The following is a 14,857-nucleotide window of genomic DNA, read 5'->3' as shown; positions in this document are numbered from 1 at the left end:
TGTCTGTATACATTTATCACTTAAGTCCCTAATTTATTTTTAATTACCAATTATATACTTGACATTCGAACCTTATTGTTGAAGGATAAATGCAACTTTTTAACATACAATTAAACCTCTTTTCATCTTTTGTCCTATGCATTACTAACAATGAGGCGGCAATAAAAGAACCTTAAAGCCCTCAAAAGACTCCCCCCCCCCCCCCCTCCCCCCCGTTACGGTTATAAGGTTGGGGAACTTATTTAAACTTTTAACCTAGAGAAATGCATTAAATACATTTACTCAATAAATTCACCATGAAATTTAAAAACCCACTAAAATATTAAATAAACCCATTTTTTTCATTACAAATTTTATAACTCAAATGTCCCAAATGAAAATTATAATTTTAGACAAAATAATATGGTTCAATAAAATTTTTAAAAAATTACTCCTCGCAATCTCCCATATTATGTTCACTTTCGAGTTATAAGAACCGGTTTAGAGTTCGGGAATTTCAATCTTATTTGTGGTCTCTTCTGCTGTGTTTTAATCTTATCAATGGTTTATTGAAGTGTTGTGTTTTAAGATCTTGGGGCTCTATTAGCTTATAAAAACTCAACTACCATGGTTTATTAAATCAATTAATGAAGAAAATAATTATTTTTTTTCAACAGAAAGATAATTGTAATAATGAAGATGATTGTTGGTTTTTAGTAGAAAAATGATTCTTTTTTTGATTTTTTTGAAAATTAGTTAACTTATCAAGAATTGTACTCTTATATCTTTTTAAATTTGACTTATCATTCACATTCTCATCTAAATCTTGAGTGTGACGTCAAATCATTATTTTATATATCTAGTTCATGTTTAGTTAAAAACATTAGATCAATGATTGTTTATCTTTTATTCACATTTCTCTTAAACATTGGGTCAAAGTTTTGTTCAACTTAAAAATCTATTTAGAACTTTCTTATGCATTTAAAACTTCAAATTGAGTGTAAACCTCAAAGTTTCATTATGGAGTTTGCATAAAATTATATCTACAGTGATAACTTTTTGTGCTTACTATCACTCTTAACATATCATTAATTATTGTTGTTGTTATCTTAAATCATCGCAAATGATATATTCCATCAATTGGCCCCTTGTTTTTTGTGCTGTTAATTCATTTGTGCATTACTCTTGCCATAGAATCTTGAAAAACAGAAACAAAATGATAAGCAAATAATTAAAGTCTACAGTAACTAGATTTTTTGTGATTATTATTAGTATTAACTTATTATTATTATTATCATTATTACTGTTATTTTTCTTGTTATCTTAAATTATCTGTTACTTGCTAAATAATGTTGAAAATAAAAACAAATTATGACGAGCAAATATTCCAACAACTAGCAGTTTTTGTGTTTGTAATTACTATTAACATATTACTATTATTGAAGCTTTTTTGTTAATTATTACTATTAACACATTATTATTATTATTATTATTATTATTATTATTATTAATTATTGCTGTTGTTGTGGTTACCTTAAATTTTCCACCACTTGGTAAAGAATGCTGAAAATTAAAACAAATGATCACGAGCAAATATTCCAGCAGAAATGATCACGAGCAAATATTCCAACAGCTGGCAGTTTTTCATTTATTCTTACTGTAAATTGTTCGATATTTAAGTAGATGCGCGCGCGCGCGCATTCTTTCAATTAATTGCTCAACTTGTAAGTTCCAATTAATAATATTAGAGAATGCAATTATTTCTTAACTATAATTTTTTTTAATTATACGAGATTATTGTTCAGCATATAACTTATATTGCATGAAATTATTATTGATATTTACAATTAGAGAATTATTCGACTCATATTTTAAATCTTATGAAGTAGTATTTAGATTTTTATCCGCACTAATTTTCAAGAGATATCTACCCCACTTACATTTTATAAAAGAAATATTGTCTCCACAATTATAATCTTATGAAGTACTATCCAATTATCTCCACTCAAATTGTGAGGACAGTAGCGCCCACCACTCGGCCAAAGAAAATCCAACCATCCAACCATCTAAATACCACTGCCGACATCTATCCAAATAGCAATAATTGCGGGTCGTGTGTAGTTCATGAAAACATTTTTACACTATTGACTTTCTGGAAAAGATGGTATCAGCATCACTAGAGTTACACAAACCACTATATGTTTCAGGCCCTTCAAAACACTCCAGTCCACAACAAACACCATAGACTTAATTGTTAGCAATAGTTGTGGCGTTTTTAACAAGAGAAATTATCGTTGCACCATCTCTATTTTATCATATATTCATCCAAACCACTACAAAATTCTAACATGTTCTCTGCACCACTTTTCTTTTTAAATTTGTGTCAACTAGCCACTTTTGCGCTAACACCGTTAAATAATTTAAACGAAATGATAATTTTACCCCTAAATAAATTAAAAGATCATTTTATTTTATAAAAACTTTGAAAAATAAGAAAATTATTATTATAAAAATACCCCTAAATTCAATAAAAAATAAATCCCAAATAGAGATGCTCAGCTGATTTTTATTAAATTTAGATTTTGTAAAATTTTAATATTTATTTTTATTAAAATTAAAATTTTGCAAAATTTTAATAAAAATAACTGAATTTTGCTATTAAAAAATTGTAATTTTGCAAAATTTTATTAAAATAATTGAATTTATTTATTAAAAATAAATCCCAAAATTTTAATAATTTAGGGGATTTTTATTAAATCTCAAAATTTTGCAATTATTTTTATAATTATATTTTTTTAGATTTTTATAAAAATAAAAAATCTAATTTTGGGATTTATTTTTTTATTAAACTTAGAGGTATTTTTATAATAATAATATTCTTATTTTTCAAAGTTTTTATAAAATAAAATGATGTTTTAATTTATTAGGGGTAAAATTTTTATTTTATTTAAATTATTTAACGGTGTTAGTGCAAAAGTGGCTAGTTGATACAAATTTAAAAAGAAATCTAGTGTAGAGAACATCATGTTAAAATTTTATAGTGGTTGGATGAACATAATACAAAATAAAAGTGGTGCAATGATAATTTACCTTTTAACAATAATTTCACGACATTATGATAATATCAAATCAGCTATTTGGTGATAGCCATCAAAGGTTAAATCTTCATCATCTAAAAACACACGAGAAAGGATATCATAAGACGTAATGAATTCGATCGTTAATTAATTCTCCATATATTCTTCACTATTTTACACCTGAAAAAGCATATTCCAAGAAAATAATAATAATGAATAAGAAAACAGTCAGTGAACTTAAAAATGCGCACATATGTTAAAAGCCATTGGTCAGCGGTCAGCGTCAAGACTGAAAAATATCTGTGAACCAGTCTTTACTCCAACTGGCCACCCCGCTACAACATCTATATGTCTATATATACATATACCTTAACTGGAACATTGTCTTGTAAAACATATATCATATTTGTTCAATATATACAAGATTATAATTAATTGTTTGTTGATCATCATGAGCTCATCTAATTACCCAAATCAGGAGTTTGATCCTAAGGCCACAGAGGGACCTTGGTCCTCAGGACTCTGTGACTGCTTCTCCGACTGCTCAACTTGTGAGTCCCCTTCAACTTAATACTTTTTTTTTTCCTCAAGTAATATACGATTGACGTACCTGATACTGACACATACCAGCTAGTTAGCAGTAGTATATTGTGACTACAAATTTACGTATGCTGATGAAGAACAGATCGAGGCTAGCTACTGAAAGTTTTAATTAATTAATTTGTTTGTTTCTTTGAATTAATTAACAGGTTGCTTGACATATTGGTGTCCCTGGATCACTTTTGGTCGAATTGCTGAGATTGTTGACCAAGGATCTTCTTGTAAGTGATCTGTTCCCAAAAGTAACTATACATATAGTTTTTAGCTTTAGTTGATTTTATTAAATTCTATAGATTTACTAATGTGATTGGTCACAAAATTGTTCTGCATGCAGCTTGTGGTGTGAACTGCGCACTTTATTTTATAATAGCTTGGCTGACAGGCTGCTCTTGCTTACTCTCGTGCGGCTATCGATCTAAAATGAGGCACCAGTATATGTTAAAAGACAGCCCTTGCGGGGATTGCTTGGTTCATGTTTTCTGCGAGTTGTGCGCCTTGTGTCAAGAATATCGCGAGCTCAAATCCCGTGGATTCGACATGTCTCTTGGTAATTAATTTAATTCTCTGATGATGACCCTTTATTAAATTATTAAATCATTTTTTAAATTAGTTTCCTGTCTGAATTTTATTTGGCTGTGTGCAAAACTATCTTACAAAATTTTATACATTTTTTTTTTTAATTTATATGCATAGGATGGCAAGGAAATTTGGAGAAACAAAATAAGGGATTGGCAATGGCTTCAACGGCTCCGGTGGTGGAAGGTGGCATGACAAGATAAAGTGGATGATCTTCAGATATACAAAATAAATTCATCTACTTAATTTTATACAATTAGTAAATATGTGAACCGAATAATTATATGCTGTTACTTAATAATTGAGCTCTTTTAGATCTCACTCTCAACGCTGGGCGTTTGAAATTTGAGATTTTTAATTTTCTTTTATGTACCTTTTCTGTTTAAAACTCTGATCTTCCAATTAGCATTGTGCCGTGTTAATTACGTAGTCAGTCAAGCATAAACGCAACTACTGTTTCTTTAAAGAAAAGAAAGCAAATGGGTTGGTCCCGGCATTGCAAACACAATGTGCTTTAGGTAGTCCCATATGGGGCTAAATGGCTGTTCTAGGCTAAACCCAATTAAGACTTCGTTGGGTCTACTCGAGGGGAAACCTTATTATTATTATTATTATTATTAGGCTTTGGCTAAGTTATGTTAAACGTAACTTACGCCAGATACAGCAACAATGCTAGTGATGGGACTTGTCACTGTTGCTGTGCCTGGCGTAAGTTACGTTTAACGTAACTTAGCCGACTCCTTATTATTATTATTCTTCCTCACGTGTGTGATTCTAACTCAGACATGTTGTGCATTTGAAAAAATTACATTAGGCTAACACACACCTATGACGATGAATGCCAAATGACTTCCAAACTAACGGCAACTGACTTGAAATATAAATAAATAAACAATTGTCTCATAGGCTTAAGTAATTGGTTTTAAGTATATTTATTTGGCTGGCCATTTCAATTTGAATACTAGGGAGTATGAGGTTAAAAATTAATTTTAAATTTATCCATACCCTTTATATTTTAATATATAATATACTTTGTCAATAATGTAAATGTTAAAATTTTAATTTTTAATTAATTATAACTGATCCCCAATGAGGACGATATATTGTAGTAAAGACAAGTAAGAAGAATCTTATAGATATAAAGAATCAATCACCACTTCATGACAAATTTTCTTCATCACTATCATAATTATTATCAAGTACGTAGTTGTATGCTTTACTTCTTAAAAGCCGGTGTATTATTGTATAAAGTCTATTTTACTCAATTTCAAATTAAGACAAACAATCGATAAAGTTTTTCACACATACTGTCAAAATCATAATTAGCTTATTATTCAAACAATTTTTTTGGGAATAAATAATGATTGGAATTAAATGTTTGTCGTATTTCAATCCGTTGATCGAGGCCCTTCAGCATGCTTAACTACCAAAATTTAAAATAAAAGTTGCCATATTTCTTAAAAAATCAATTGGTGAGTAGGTAACCAACATTAAGCAATTTAACTTCATCCTTCTGTGGTCCTCAGGGTGGCGGCTGGCCCATAAGGCTAACACAATCAATAGCTTTACTTTTATTCTTCTTGAAAGCCGGTAATACAGCATCCGCAATGTTAACACCTTTGGAACCATTGGGTGATGCAGTTTTGATGAAAAGGATGGTAACAGAATGAATGGAGGATCATCAATGCTGATCCAGCCACAGACTTGTCGAAACAAATACCACATCTTTCTTCATCACTAGAGTTGTCACTCACTATATATTTCAGGCTCCCCAAAAGCTCAACAGCTTGCTCCCTCTCTACAATTATCACACGGATAACATGTACCTCGACAACAAACAGCACCGACTTGTTAGCTACAGTCCTGGAATTCTCAGCAATAATTTCACGACATTGTGATATTGTCTCATCGCATGTTTTGCATCAACTGTTAAATCTTCATCTCCGAAAACACACCGCAAATAATACCATCACAAGATGATGATGACTTAATAACGCCTCCATATCATCAATCTGGATGTATATAATTTCCCCAGCTGATCATGGGCATCTCCATGCTGTCAAATACTCTCACTTTATTTCCAAATGTTGTTGCGGTTCACAATAACAGTTGGTCGGAATGAGGACGAACATAAAACTTAATTGAAGATTTTGCTCGCCATTAATGAACAACACTTTGTGTCTTTTTTATACTCACGTTATAATCTGATGTCAACTCTGTGTTGATGGGTGTGCAAGGTTACAACGGTTTAAGATAATATGAATTTTTATGGTTTTCAAGGGTTTGGTTTTTTTTTTTTTTGGTAATTAAGCGTCGTTATTAGTTATGTATTTTAAATCCTAATATCATTAGGATTGATTTCCAATCTTATAATCCGTTTCGTGAAAGAAAAGAAAGATTAATTCAATAATACTACTTTCTTAATTCTAATACTCTATGCGAAGGATATAAAATGGGGAAACTTCTATATCCAAATAGCCATGGCCATGGGTGTTTGGCATTTACATCAACTTTTCAAATAATGAAATTGGACATTCCCCCCCCCCCCCCCCCCCCCCCACCCGCGCCCCCAAAAAAGTCCTTATTGTACATGGCAATAACCCTTAACAATCACGCTTTTCTTTTATCCAACAAGGTTAATTTCATCTCTCCAGAAGTGATGCTTGAAAGTGATTTTTCCTTTGAAGGTTAGGGTTTATGTATCATGCTTACAAACAGAACAACCCAAAAAATCGCTTACAGAGTGAAGAATAAAAGAAAAGTTAAAAAAATTAATACTAGATGGGTTTCAGTTTATACAAGCTTAAGCATGTACCTGTAACACAGAGAAAGGACATGAAATTGAGATCATAGTAGTTATTGTAACACCTCAATCCGAAATCTAAGCGCAAATATGTCCACAACTCACATATGAATTTAAAATAACTCTTTACAACCGATAAATTTCGAGCCTCAAATAAAAAAGCCAGCGGGATAACTTAAAAACTTAACCAAACCATCTACTATCCTCAATTCAAATCCATCTTCTCACTCATCACGAATCAATCCTGACTTCTGAAAACGGAATCATAATAAACTATAATGAGTATAAAATTTAGTAAGTAAACTAGTTTTTCTTATACGAAAGTACATACATACTTATACATAATGCAGATGGATGATATGCCATGATCTTTTAGAAATATTGTAAAATAATTTCATAAAAATCTCTTTCTATCGCTTTCAAACTTTTTCATTTTCTTTCGATGAAATACGTATCCTGCAATGTGGCACTTTGTGCTGTGCGTGACACTTTGCACCATGCGTGGCACTTTACAGTGCTCTGTCCCTCAAGAGTTGGCCCCCGCATAGTCTCAAGAGGTGGCTCCCACACAACTTCAAGAGGTGGCCCCCAATGCAAAATTTGATAAAACAGAAATTTCGTTTGCTAAAATCCATTTTCTCGTTCATAGAAAACTCAATGTATTTTCGTGCTCATGCCAATGAACCATCACACATACATATGCCCATGTACATAATCATGCTCAACACATAACAACACATCACATAAACATATGGGCAAAGACATATAGATCCATATTCGTACATATCAAAATAAGCTTTTCACACAAGTCAAACATATATCTTGTTTATTGTGATTCGTTTTGAAGTCTAGTTTACTTACCTCTTGGCATCCTCATGTAACAAATGCGTACTGATACCATCAACCTAAAATCATCAATAAATTCTCATAAGATATAATCAAATCTCAATCATAAACTCTAATGTCCTCAAATATCTCAATTTAAACAACTCTTAAGCTCAACCTCAAATGTCCTCAATAATCGACCCTTAAAACATAACAGTTCATACTTCTCCGATTTTTAATAAATTATTCTCTTATTGGAAGAATCTCAAATTTTACAGACCATATGCTGACACATTGAAAGTTCATTGATAAAAGTTTCATAGCATAATTCCTTCCAAAACGATTGAAAATAATTCACGTTTCAGACATCATCAATATTGTCAAACAGTTTTCTGTTTTGAACACACTTATTTTAAAAATACAAAACAATTTATTTATTTATCATAAAATCATGAAAATTTCCAGAATCGTACTAGACATATATAAAAATCATTGGTCCAAATTTCATAATTTTTGAAGAAGTCTAGATATGGTAGAAATAATTTCGTAATTCACTGAAATCATAAATTTCTAGGTTTTCAGACTTGATTTGAAAAATCATAATTAATTGAAATCTTATCCGATTAACTTGAAACAAGTTTCAAAACATATTAGACGATGTCTAGTTTAACATACCTAAAAATCAGAATCAAAATCAATTTGTACAAATTACTATGATTTTCGTAATAATTCACTGTCAGCATATTTATGTAAAATCTTTTATTTCTACTTCTATTACAATCATGCTTCTCCACAACAATTTAATAGAAACCAATAATTAAAACGTACCTCCAAAACTTCTCCCAACAATAACAACTTGATCCCATGTGTTGACTATGGCAAAAACTAAGAAGAAGAAGTTTCTTCTTCTCTTTTTTCTTTTTTTTTTCTCTCTTGTCTCTCCATCTCTCTTTTTTAACCGATCTCTCTTTTTCTCTCTCTTATAATGAAAAAGACATATCGTTTTATTTATACTAGGGTAAAAAGGATCACTAAAAATTAAAAAAACTTAAATACCCTTAGGAGATTTGGTGTATTACAGTTATTATATTGACTGCATCATAATTGTTGAATGAATTGGTGATTAAAACCACTGGATCTGTTTAAAGACAAAGTACGAAAATATATTCGTATTTAATTCAAGGCCTTCTATCAGGCACATAACTAGCATACTAAAAAAAATCTCAACTTCCAATACTAATATCTCATATTCTCATTCTCTAACAAGCTAAGCATTGAAACTGGTGAAGCATACGCATATTCACAAATCATTCAGGTACTAGCCAAGTAAAAAGCATGGAACAATTATCTTAGAATATATTGACTGTCTTTTTTAAAAATTTACATGAATCAATTCAGCCTCATATTTCATATCATCATGAGAATGAACTCACCCAATATTGCTTGCTGACAGACAATTTAGTCATTTGACAGTAGGGATGGTAAAATGTGGCTTGGGCTGGGCGTCTCCAAGCCTAGGCCCAAGTCCAACACTTATACTTTTTTAAAATGGACTTGGTCAGATTTAAGCTTTCAATTATTTTAAACTTGAAATGAATTAATGATCAACAAATTATTATAATCAATAATAAATTAAAGAAAATAATATTTTAAAATAAAATAATAAATAAAGAAAATGAAGAAAGTAAAAGCTTAGAGAATTAATTTTTTAATATTAGATTTTTTTAATTCAAACACCCCCTTAGTTAATTAACACTTAAGATAGAGTTTAGTATTATAATTTTAGATTTTTTAAGTCATTATTGGTTTATCAATTAGGGTTTAAGTTTTATTTTTTATTTTTATTATTTTTAGATTTTAATTTATTATAGTTTATGAATTTATTTTTTAAAAAATAGAGGGTTGGACCTGGTCCAAAATTTTTTTTTTCTTAAACTCTTGTCCAAACCCTCCTCCCGTGGAGGGTCAAACCAAAAACATGTGGGCTTGGATTAGGCCAGCCCAGGCACTTTGGCCCACCCTATTTGGCAGGACCACAATGCTGATAAAGATTGATAACAACCGGTGTACTTAGGAAATTGATCAATTAAATTAATGACATAATAAAAGATTTTACAAATAGAAACAGACTATATATACGAGAAATGATTTAGTAGGTGACTGTGCTTACCATATGGTGAATGAGAGTGTCATATGACATTGTCTCGTTAATCTACGATTTTGGTACTATTCATAAGAAGTCAAGATTCTGCTACATGTCCAGGTGTCAAGGAAAACCGAGTTCATGCCCGATAGTGTTGGCAACCCCAACTTTTAGAAAATTTATGAAATGCAAGATAAAATTAAAAAGTATTTAAGTCTGAAAAAACTTTGAAATCATGCAGTTTTTAAGATTTTCCAAATTTTTCCACACCTTAAAATTCAAGACTAAAAAATTAGTTATAAGCATAGTATATATATATATATATATATATCGGATTTATTAAAATCTGAAACAAATTTATATGTTGTAAACTGTCTTTTTCAAAGATTTTACAAAATTGTCAAATCTTTTACAATGTCGTAAATATCTTTTGATAAAATTGTCACCTTGGACCGAATTTTAATCTTTGGGATTGGAAATTTTTTGTATATATATTTTATATTGCCCGAGGGGATGTTGACTAGAATAGGACAATCACGACAGGCGCATAACAATCAATATTTTCTAGACAGAACAAAGGGATGTGCAGTGTTGGCAAAATTCACCCAGCCCATTTTCAGCCAAACCAGTATGAAAAGATTGGCGATTATAGATATTTACCCTCAACGGCAGCCAATGGCAACTTCTTCATTCAACACCAAACGGGGTGAATTAGAAGTCGTGTCTTGGCCTTTGCAATCAACTGGATTGTCTACAAACCTCTCTATTTGTTTGCTCTATTATCACACCTTGGGTTTCCTTTGAATTAATTGGCCGTGCATTTACCAGAACCTATTTTAGTTTTTGCTGGAAGAGTAACGATTTGCAAAGATCTTGTACAAAACATTACAAATTGCATTATTCAACTGAAAAGATTGATTCTTTTTTTTTAATTTTTTAAAAAATAATTTTACTGAAGATGCGTAAATGATTTCTATTGGTGGGATTCAGACGTTATGGCTAATTTCGGATTAAAATGTTTCTCTCTCAATTGATGGGATTCTCCTCCTCCTCCCGTGTACAGCCTTATTTCAAGACATGTCAATGGATTTTCCCGCTACATATTCTCTTAACATTATACCTATATATGTTGTCGTCTGATTAAGCTCTATGCTTTTGATAAGATAAGAACCATAACATCCTACTGAATTTTCATCAGCTTTTCCTATTTGTTGGGACCACTCAGAATAAATAAGTAAATGAACTCCATAATATAGTTGGTCCACTCTATCCACTATATTCTAGTATTATAAAGGATAATTTTTAAAAACATCCCCTGAGGTTTGGACTTGTTGCAAGTAGATGGCGAGAATCTGTTTATTTGTAAAAAATCTCCTACCGTCAGTTAACTTTAACATTAACCGTTAGTTGACTGTGCAAAGATAATATTACCCTCAACAACAATTTGTAGACGGAAATAATTAAAAAAAAATTAAAATTGTTGGCGCGAAAAGCACAAACCTTATTTTTTGACAATTTTATCCTTGTCAATTCCAAAAATTTACAATATCATAGGTAAAGATTATAACTATTTTATTTTCAAGTTTTTAATTTTATCTTTTTTGTAGAAACTTTAAGAAAATATCAATAGTTTAAAGAGAATTTTTTAAATTTTTATTTTTATCTTTCTTGTAGGAACTTTAAGAAAATATCAATAATTTAAAGAGGGTAAAATAATCAATAATTTTAATTTTTTTTTAGTTATTTCTGTCTACAAATTATTGTTAAGGGTAATATTATTTTTGTACAGTCAACTAACGGTCAATGTTAAAATTAACTGACGGTAGGGGGTTTTTTACAAATAAATCAATTCTCGCCATCTATTTGCAACAAGCCCAAACCTCAGGGGAGGGTTTTAAAAATTACCCGTATTATAAATAATGTGATATTTGACCGGCCGGGTACATACATAGTATCGTGCCCTTCAAAGACGAAATCCAAGAACAGAGAAGAAAATTCATATCAAATAATATACTGAGCTCAATTTATTTAGTTACCACATCTAACGGTGACTTTAGCTTATGCCAGAATGTTACAATAACGGTAAGAGCAAAATTAAGAATGAATATTTTGTAGGCAGATCAAGGAGAGTACACAGTTGGCACAACAAGAAGAGGTGATTTCCTTTGAAGGGTTAACCCAGTAGCTTCGCTCATGTCCAAATTCTCCTCAACTGGACCATCGGGCAATTTCCAGTCAAACCAGTATAAAATGTTGGCAATCACATACTCAACTGCAGCTACAGCAAACGATATTCCAGGGCAGCTTCTTCTGCCAGAACCAAAAGGGATGAATTGGAAATCTTGACCTTTGTAATCAATAGGGCTATTCTCAAACCTCTCAGGCAAGAACTCTTTAGGTCTGTCCCATAATTTGGGGTCCCTTTGAATTGCCCATGCATTTACAAACACTCTAGTTTTGGCTGGAATATCATAACCTCTCAATTTGACACACTCTCTTGTTTCTCGAGGAAGCAAAAGAGGAGCTGATGCATGTAATCTGAGGGACTCTTTGATAACACATTTCAAGTACTCCATCTGATCCAAGTCCTTCATATCTATAACTAATTTCCCTTTCACCACACCTCTAACCTCTTTCTGGGCTCTCTTCATAATACTTGGATTTTTCAATAATTCAGCCATCATCCATTCTAACGTTGTCGCAGCAGTGTCAGTTCCTGCCACAAACATGTCCTGACAATGCGAAACATGAAAACATTAATTGATCAGCCATATATATGATTAGTGCGTGTGTGTGCAAGTTGGTTCGAGAGAGGATTAGAAACAGAGGAGCTGAGGTTGGTTGAGACCATGAGAATTGCTTTAAGAGTGTCCTGAGTGAGCTCTATCCCATCGTTGCCATCCTTTTGAAGTTGGAGGAGTACATGGATAAAATCCTTTTTATCATCATCAGTTAATGTTATCCTGTGCTCTTCAATCACTTGATCAACCAAATCGCCCAAATCTCTAGCAGTTTTGTGCAAATGACCAATGGAACCTGTAAGAAAATCTATCCATTTCAAAGATGGATACAGATCCCCAACACAAGTGCTTGCCAAAAGTATCGGGTATTTTTTTGTTAACTCTCCGAACTTGCTCTCTCCACTCCCATTTTCTTCTTCATCTTCAACCTTCCTACCAAAAATGCACCGGGAGGCTATGTTGTTGGAAACAGCCAGTATCATCTCAGATAAATTGATAGTAGATCCTCCATGTACGTTAATACCTGAACGACGGATTTTATTAATCAAACATGAAACTTCCTCGACTCTAATATGTTGAGCTGATTTCACTCTTTTATTACTCAACAGTTCGAGAACACAAATCTTCCGAAGTTGTCTCCAGTACTCCCCATATTCAGCAAACCCGAGATCTTTCCCATCATAAAGCAGAATTTTTGTAGCAATGGATCGGGGACGGTTAGAGAAAGCAATGTCATGAGTCTTCATCATTTCGCTAGCCAACTCAGCCGATGAAACCACAAGACTCGGAGAATTGCCAAAGTAAACCAACATTATTGGGCCATAACGGTCGGAAAGGGCTTTCAAAGAGCGATGAGGGACATTTTGTAGTATCTGGTGAAGGTTCCCAATTATGGGTAACCGTGGAGGGGATGGAGGTAAGTTGAGTTTGTTGCTGCTTCTGCTGAGCTTCAGCAAATGTACAAGTGTTAAGAGGAGGATAAGAAGAAGAGAGAGAGACAATGGGTTGTAAATTTCTGATGTATCTGGAAAAGGCTGCAATTGCTTCATCAAGACTAATGGCAGAGCCATTTCTTTCGGGTTCTGAGTTTTTCTATGGGGACAGGTTAGTTCATCAATTCTCAACTCTTTCAAACCTTCTTATTATTGCCCATTTATGTATTTTTATTATTATTATTATTTCGATTTTCGGTACTAGCCCATGAAAATTTAATTTATTCTTTAACCATGTGAGCTGATTCCAACTCATGCATTTTGTACCACTTCAAAAGATTGCATTAAGTTAACTAGCACCTACGATAATTACTGCCAAATTACTTCCAAACCAACAGTAATTGAGTTGAAATATATCTATAATTTTTCAATAATGTAAATTTTAATTAGTTGTACGTAATCTTACATGAGGACGATTGGCATTATTATTATATATTTTCAGTAAAGATACACTTACGTGTTTAAAATTAGTCATAATCGATCTCCGATCAATTTCATTGCTATTGCCCTTTTTTATTAGAAAATGTCAGCATTTGATTTCTTCATGAACTTTGTCTTTTAGTTTATGGTCCTATCTGGGATTGAAATTAAGTATCTATTAACTAGCACCTACGATAATTACTGCCAAATTACTTCCAAACCAACAGTAATTGAGTTGAAATATATCTATAATTTATCAATAATGTAAATTTCAATTAGTTGTACCTAATCTTACATGAGGACGATTGGCATTATTATTATATATTTTCAGTAAAGATACACTTACGTGTTTAAAATTAGTCATAATCGATCTCCGATCAATTTCATTGCGATTGCCCTTTTTTATTAGAAAATGTCAGCATTTGATTTCTTCATGAACTTTGTCTTTTAGTTATGGTCCTATCTGGGATTGAAATTAAGTATCTATTACATCTTTAAGTTCTAGTATTAAAACGATTGATAAACATTAATTGTTGTAACTTGAAGTTAAGTTGATTTGATTTTACACTTGTATGATTAAAAATCTATTACATCTTTATACTTTCTACATATTATTAATTTTTATTTTATAGTTACAGTTTTTTTCTACAGCTTTTCCACAACAGTTGTACCTTAAAAACTATAATATCTCAATATCAAAT

At 31.6% G+C, this 14,857-nt stretch overlaps 2 protein-coding genes across 2 annotated transcripts; one reads left to right on the top strand and one right to left on the bottom strand.

The window, feature by feature from the left end:
* The first annotated feature begins 3,427 nt into the window (after nt 1–3,427).
* On the top strand, nt 3,428–4,638 carry LOC102620402 (protein PLANT CADMIUM RESISTANCE 2-like). The gene is made up of 4 exons (XM_006469155.4): nt 3,428–3,607; nt 3,806–3,877; nt 3,991–4,203; nt 4,350–4,638. The coding sequence occupies exons 1-4, from the start codon at nt 3,508–3,510 to the stop codon at nt 4,433–4,435; spliced, it is 471 nt and encodes a 156-aa protein (XP_006469218.1). The 5' UTR covers nt 3,428–3,507; the 3' UTR covers nt 4,436–4,638.
* A 7,436-nt stretch (nt 4,639–12,074) lies between these two features.
* LOC102620680 (phenylacetaldehyde oxime monooxygenase CYP71AN24-like) lies at nt 12,075–13,861 on the bottom strand. Its single transcript, XM_006469156.4, has 2 exons — nt 12,852–13,861; nt 12,075–12,735 (listed from the first exon to the last, which is right to left on the bottom strand). The coding sequence occupies exons 1-2, from the start codon at nt 13,812–13,814 to the stop codon at nt 12,124–12,126; spliced, it is 1,575 nt and encodes a 524-aa protein (XP_006469219.1). The 5' UTR covers nt 13,815–13,861; the 3' UTR covers nt 12,075–12,123.
* Between the last annotated feature and the right edge of the window lie 996 nt (nt 13,862–14,857).

This window comes from Citrus sinensis, chromosome 2 (assembly GCF_022201045.2).
Source record: "Citrus sinensis cultivar Valencia sweet orange chromosome 2, DVS_A1.0, whole genome shotgun sequence".
Lineage (NCBI taxonomy): Eukaryota > Viridiplantae > Streptophyta > Magnoliopsida > Sapindales > Rutaceae > Citrus > Citrus sinensis.
This window is presented reverse-complemented; position numbering and strand designations above follow the sequence as displayed.

Coding starts and splice junctions, on each gene's coding strand:
- LOC102620402 (XM_006469155.4), top strand. CDS start 3,508: ATGAGCTCATCTAATTACCCAAATCAGGAGTTTGATCCTAAGGCCACA. Junction 3,878..3,990: donor TGTTGACCAAGGATCTTCTT/GTAAGTGATCTG, acceptor TTCTGCATGCAG/CTTGTGGTGTGAACTGCGCA. Junction 4,204..4,349: donor TGGATTCGACATGTCTCTTG/GTAATTAATTTA, acceptor TTATATGCATAG/GATGGCAAGGAAATTTGGAG.
- LOC102620680 (XM_006469156.4), bottom strand. CDS start 13,814: ATGGCTCTGCCATTAGTCTTGATGAAGCAATTGCAGCCTTTTCCAGAT. Junction 12,736..12,851: donor CTCTTAAAGCAATTCTCATG/GTCTCAACCAAC, acceptor TCGCATTGTCAG/GACATGTTTGTGGCAGGAAC.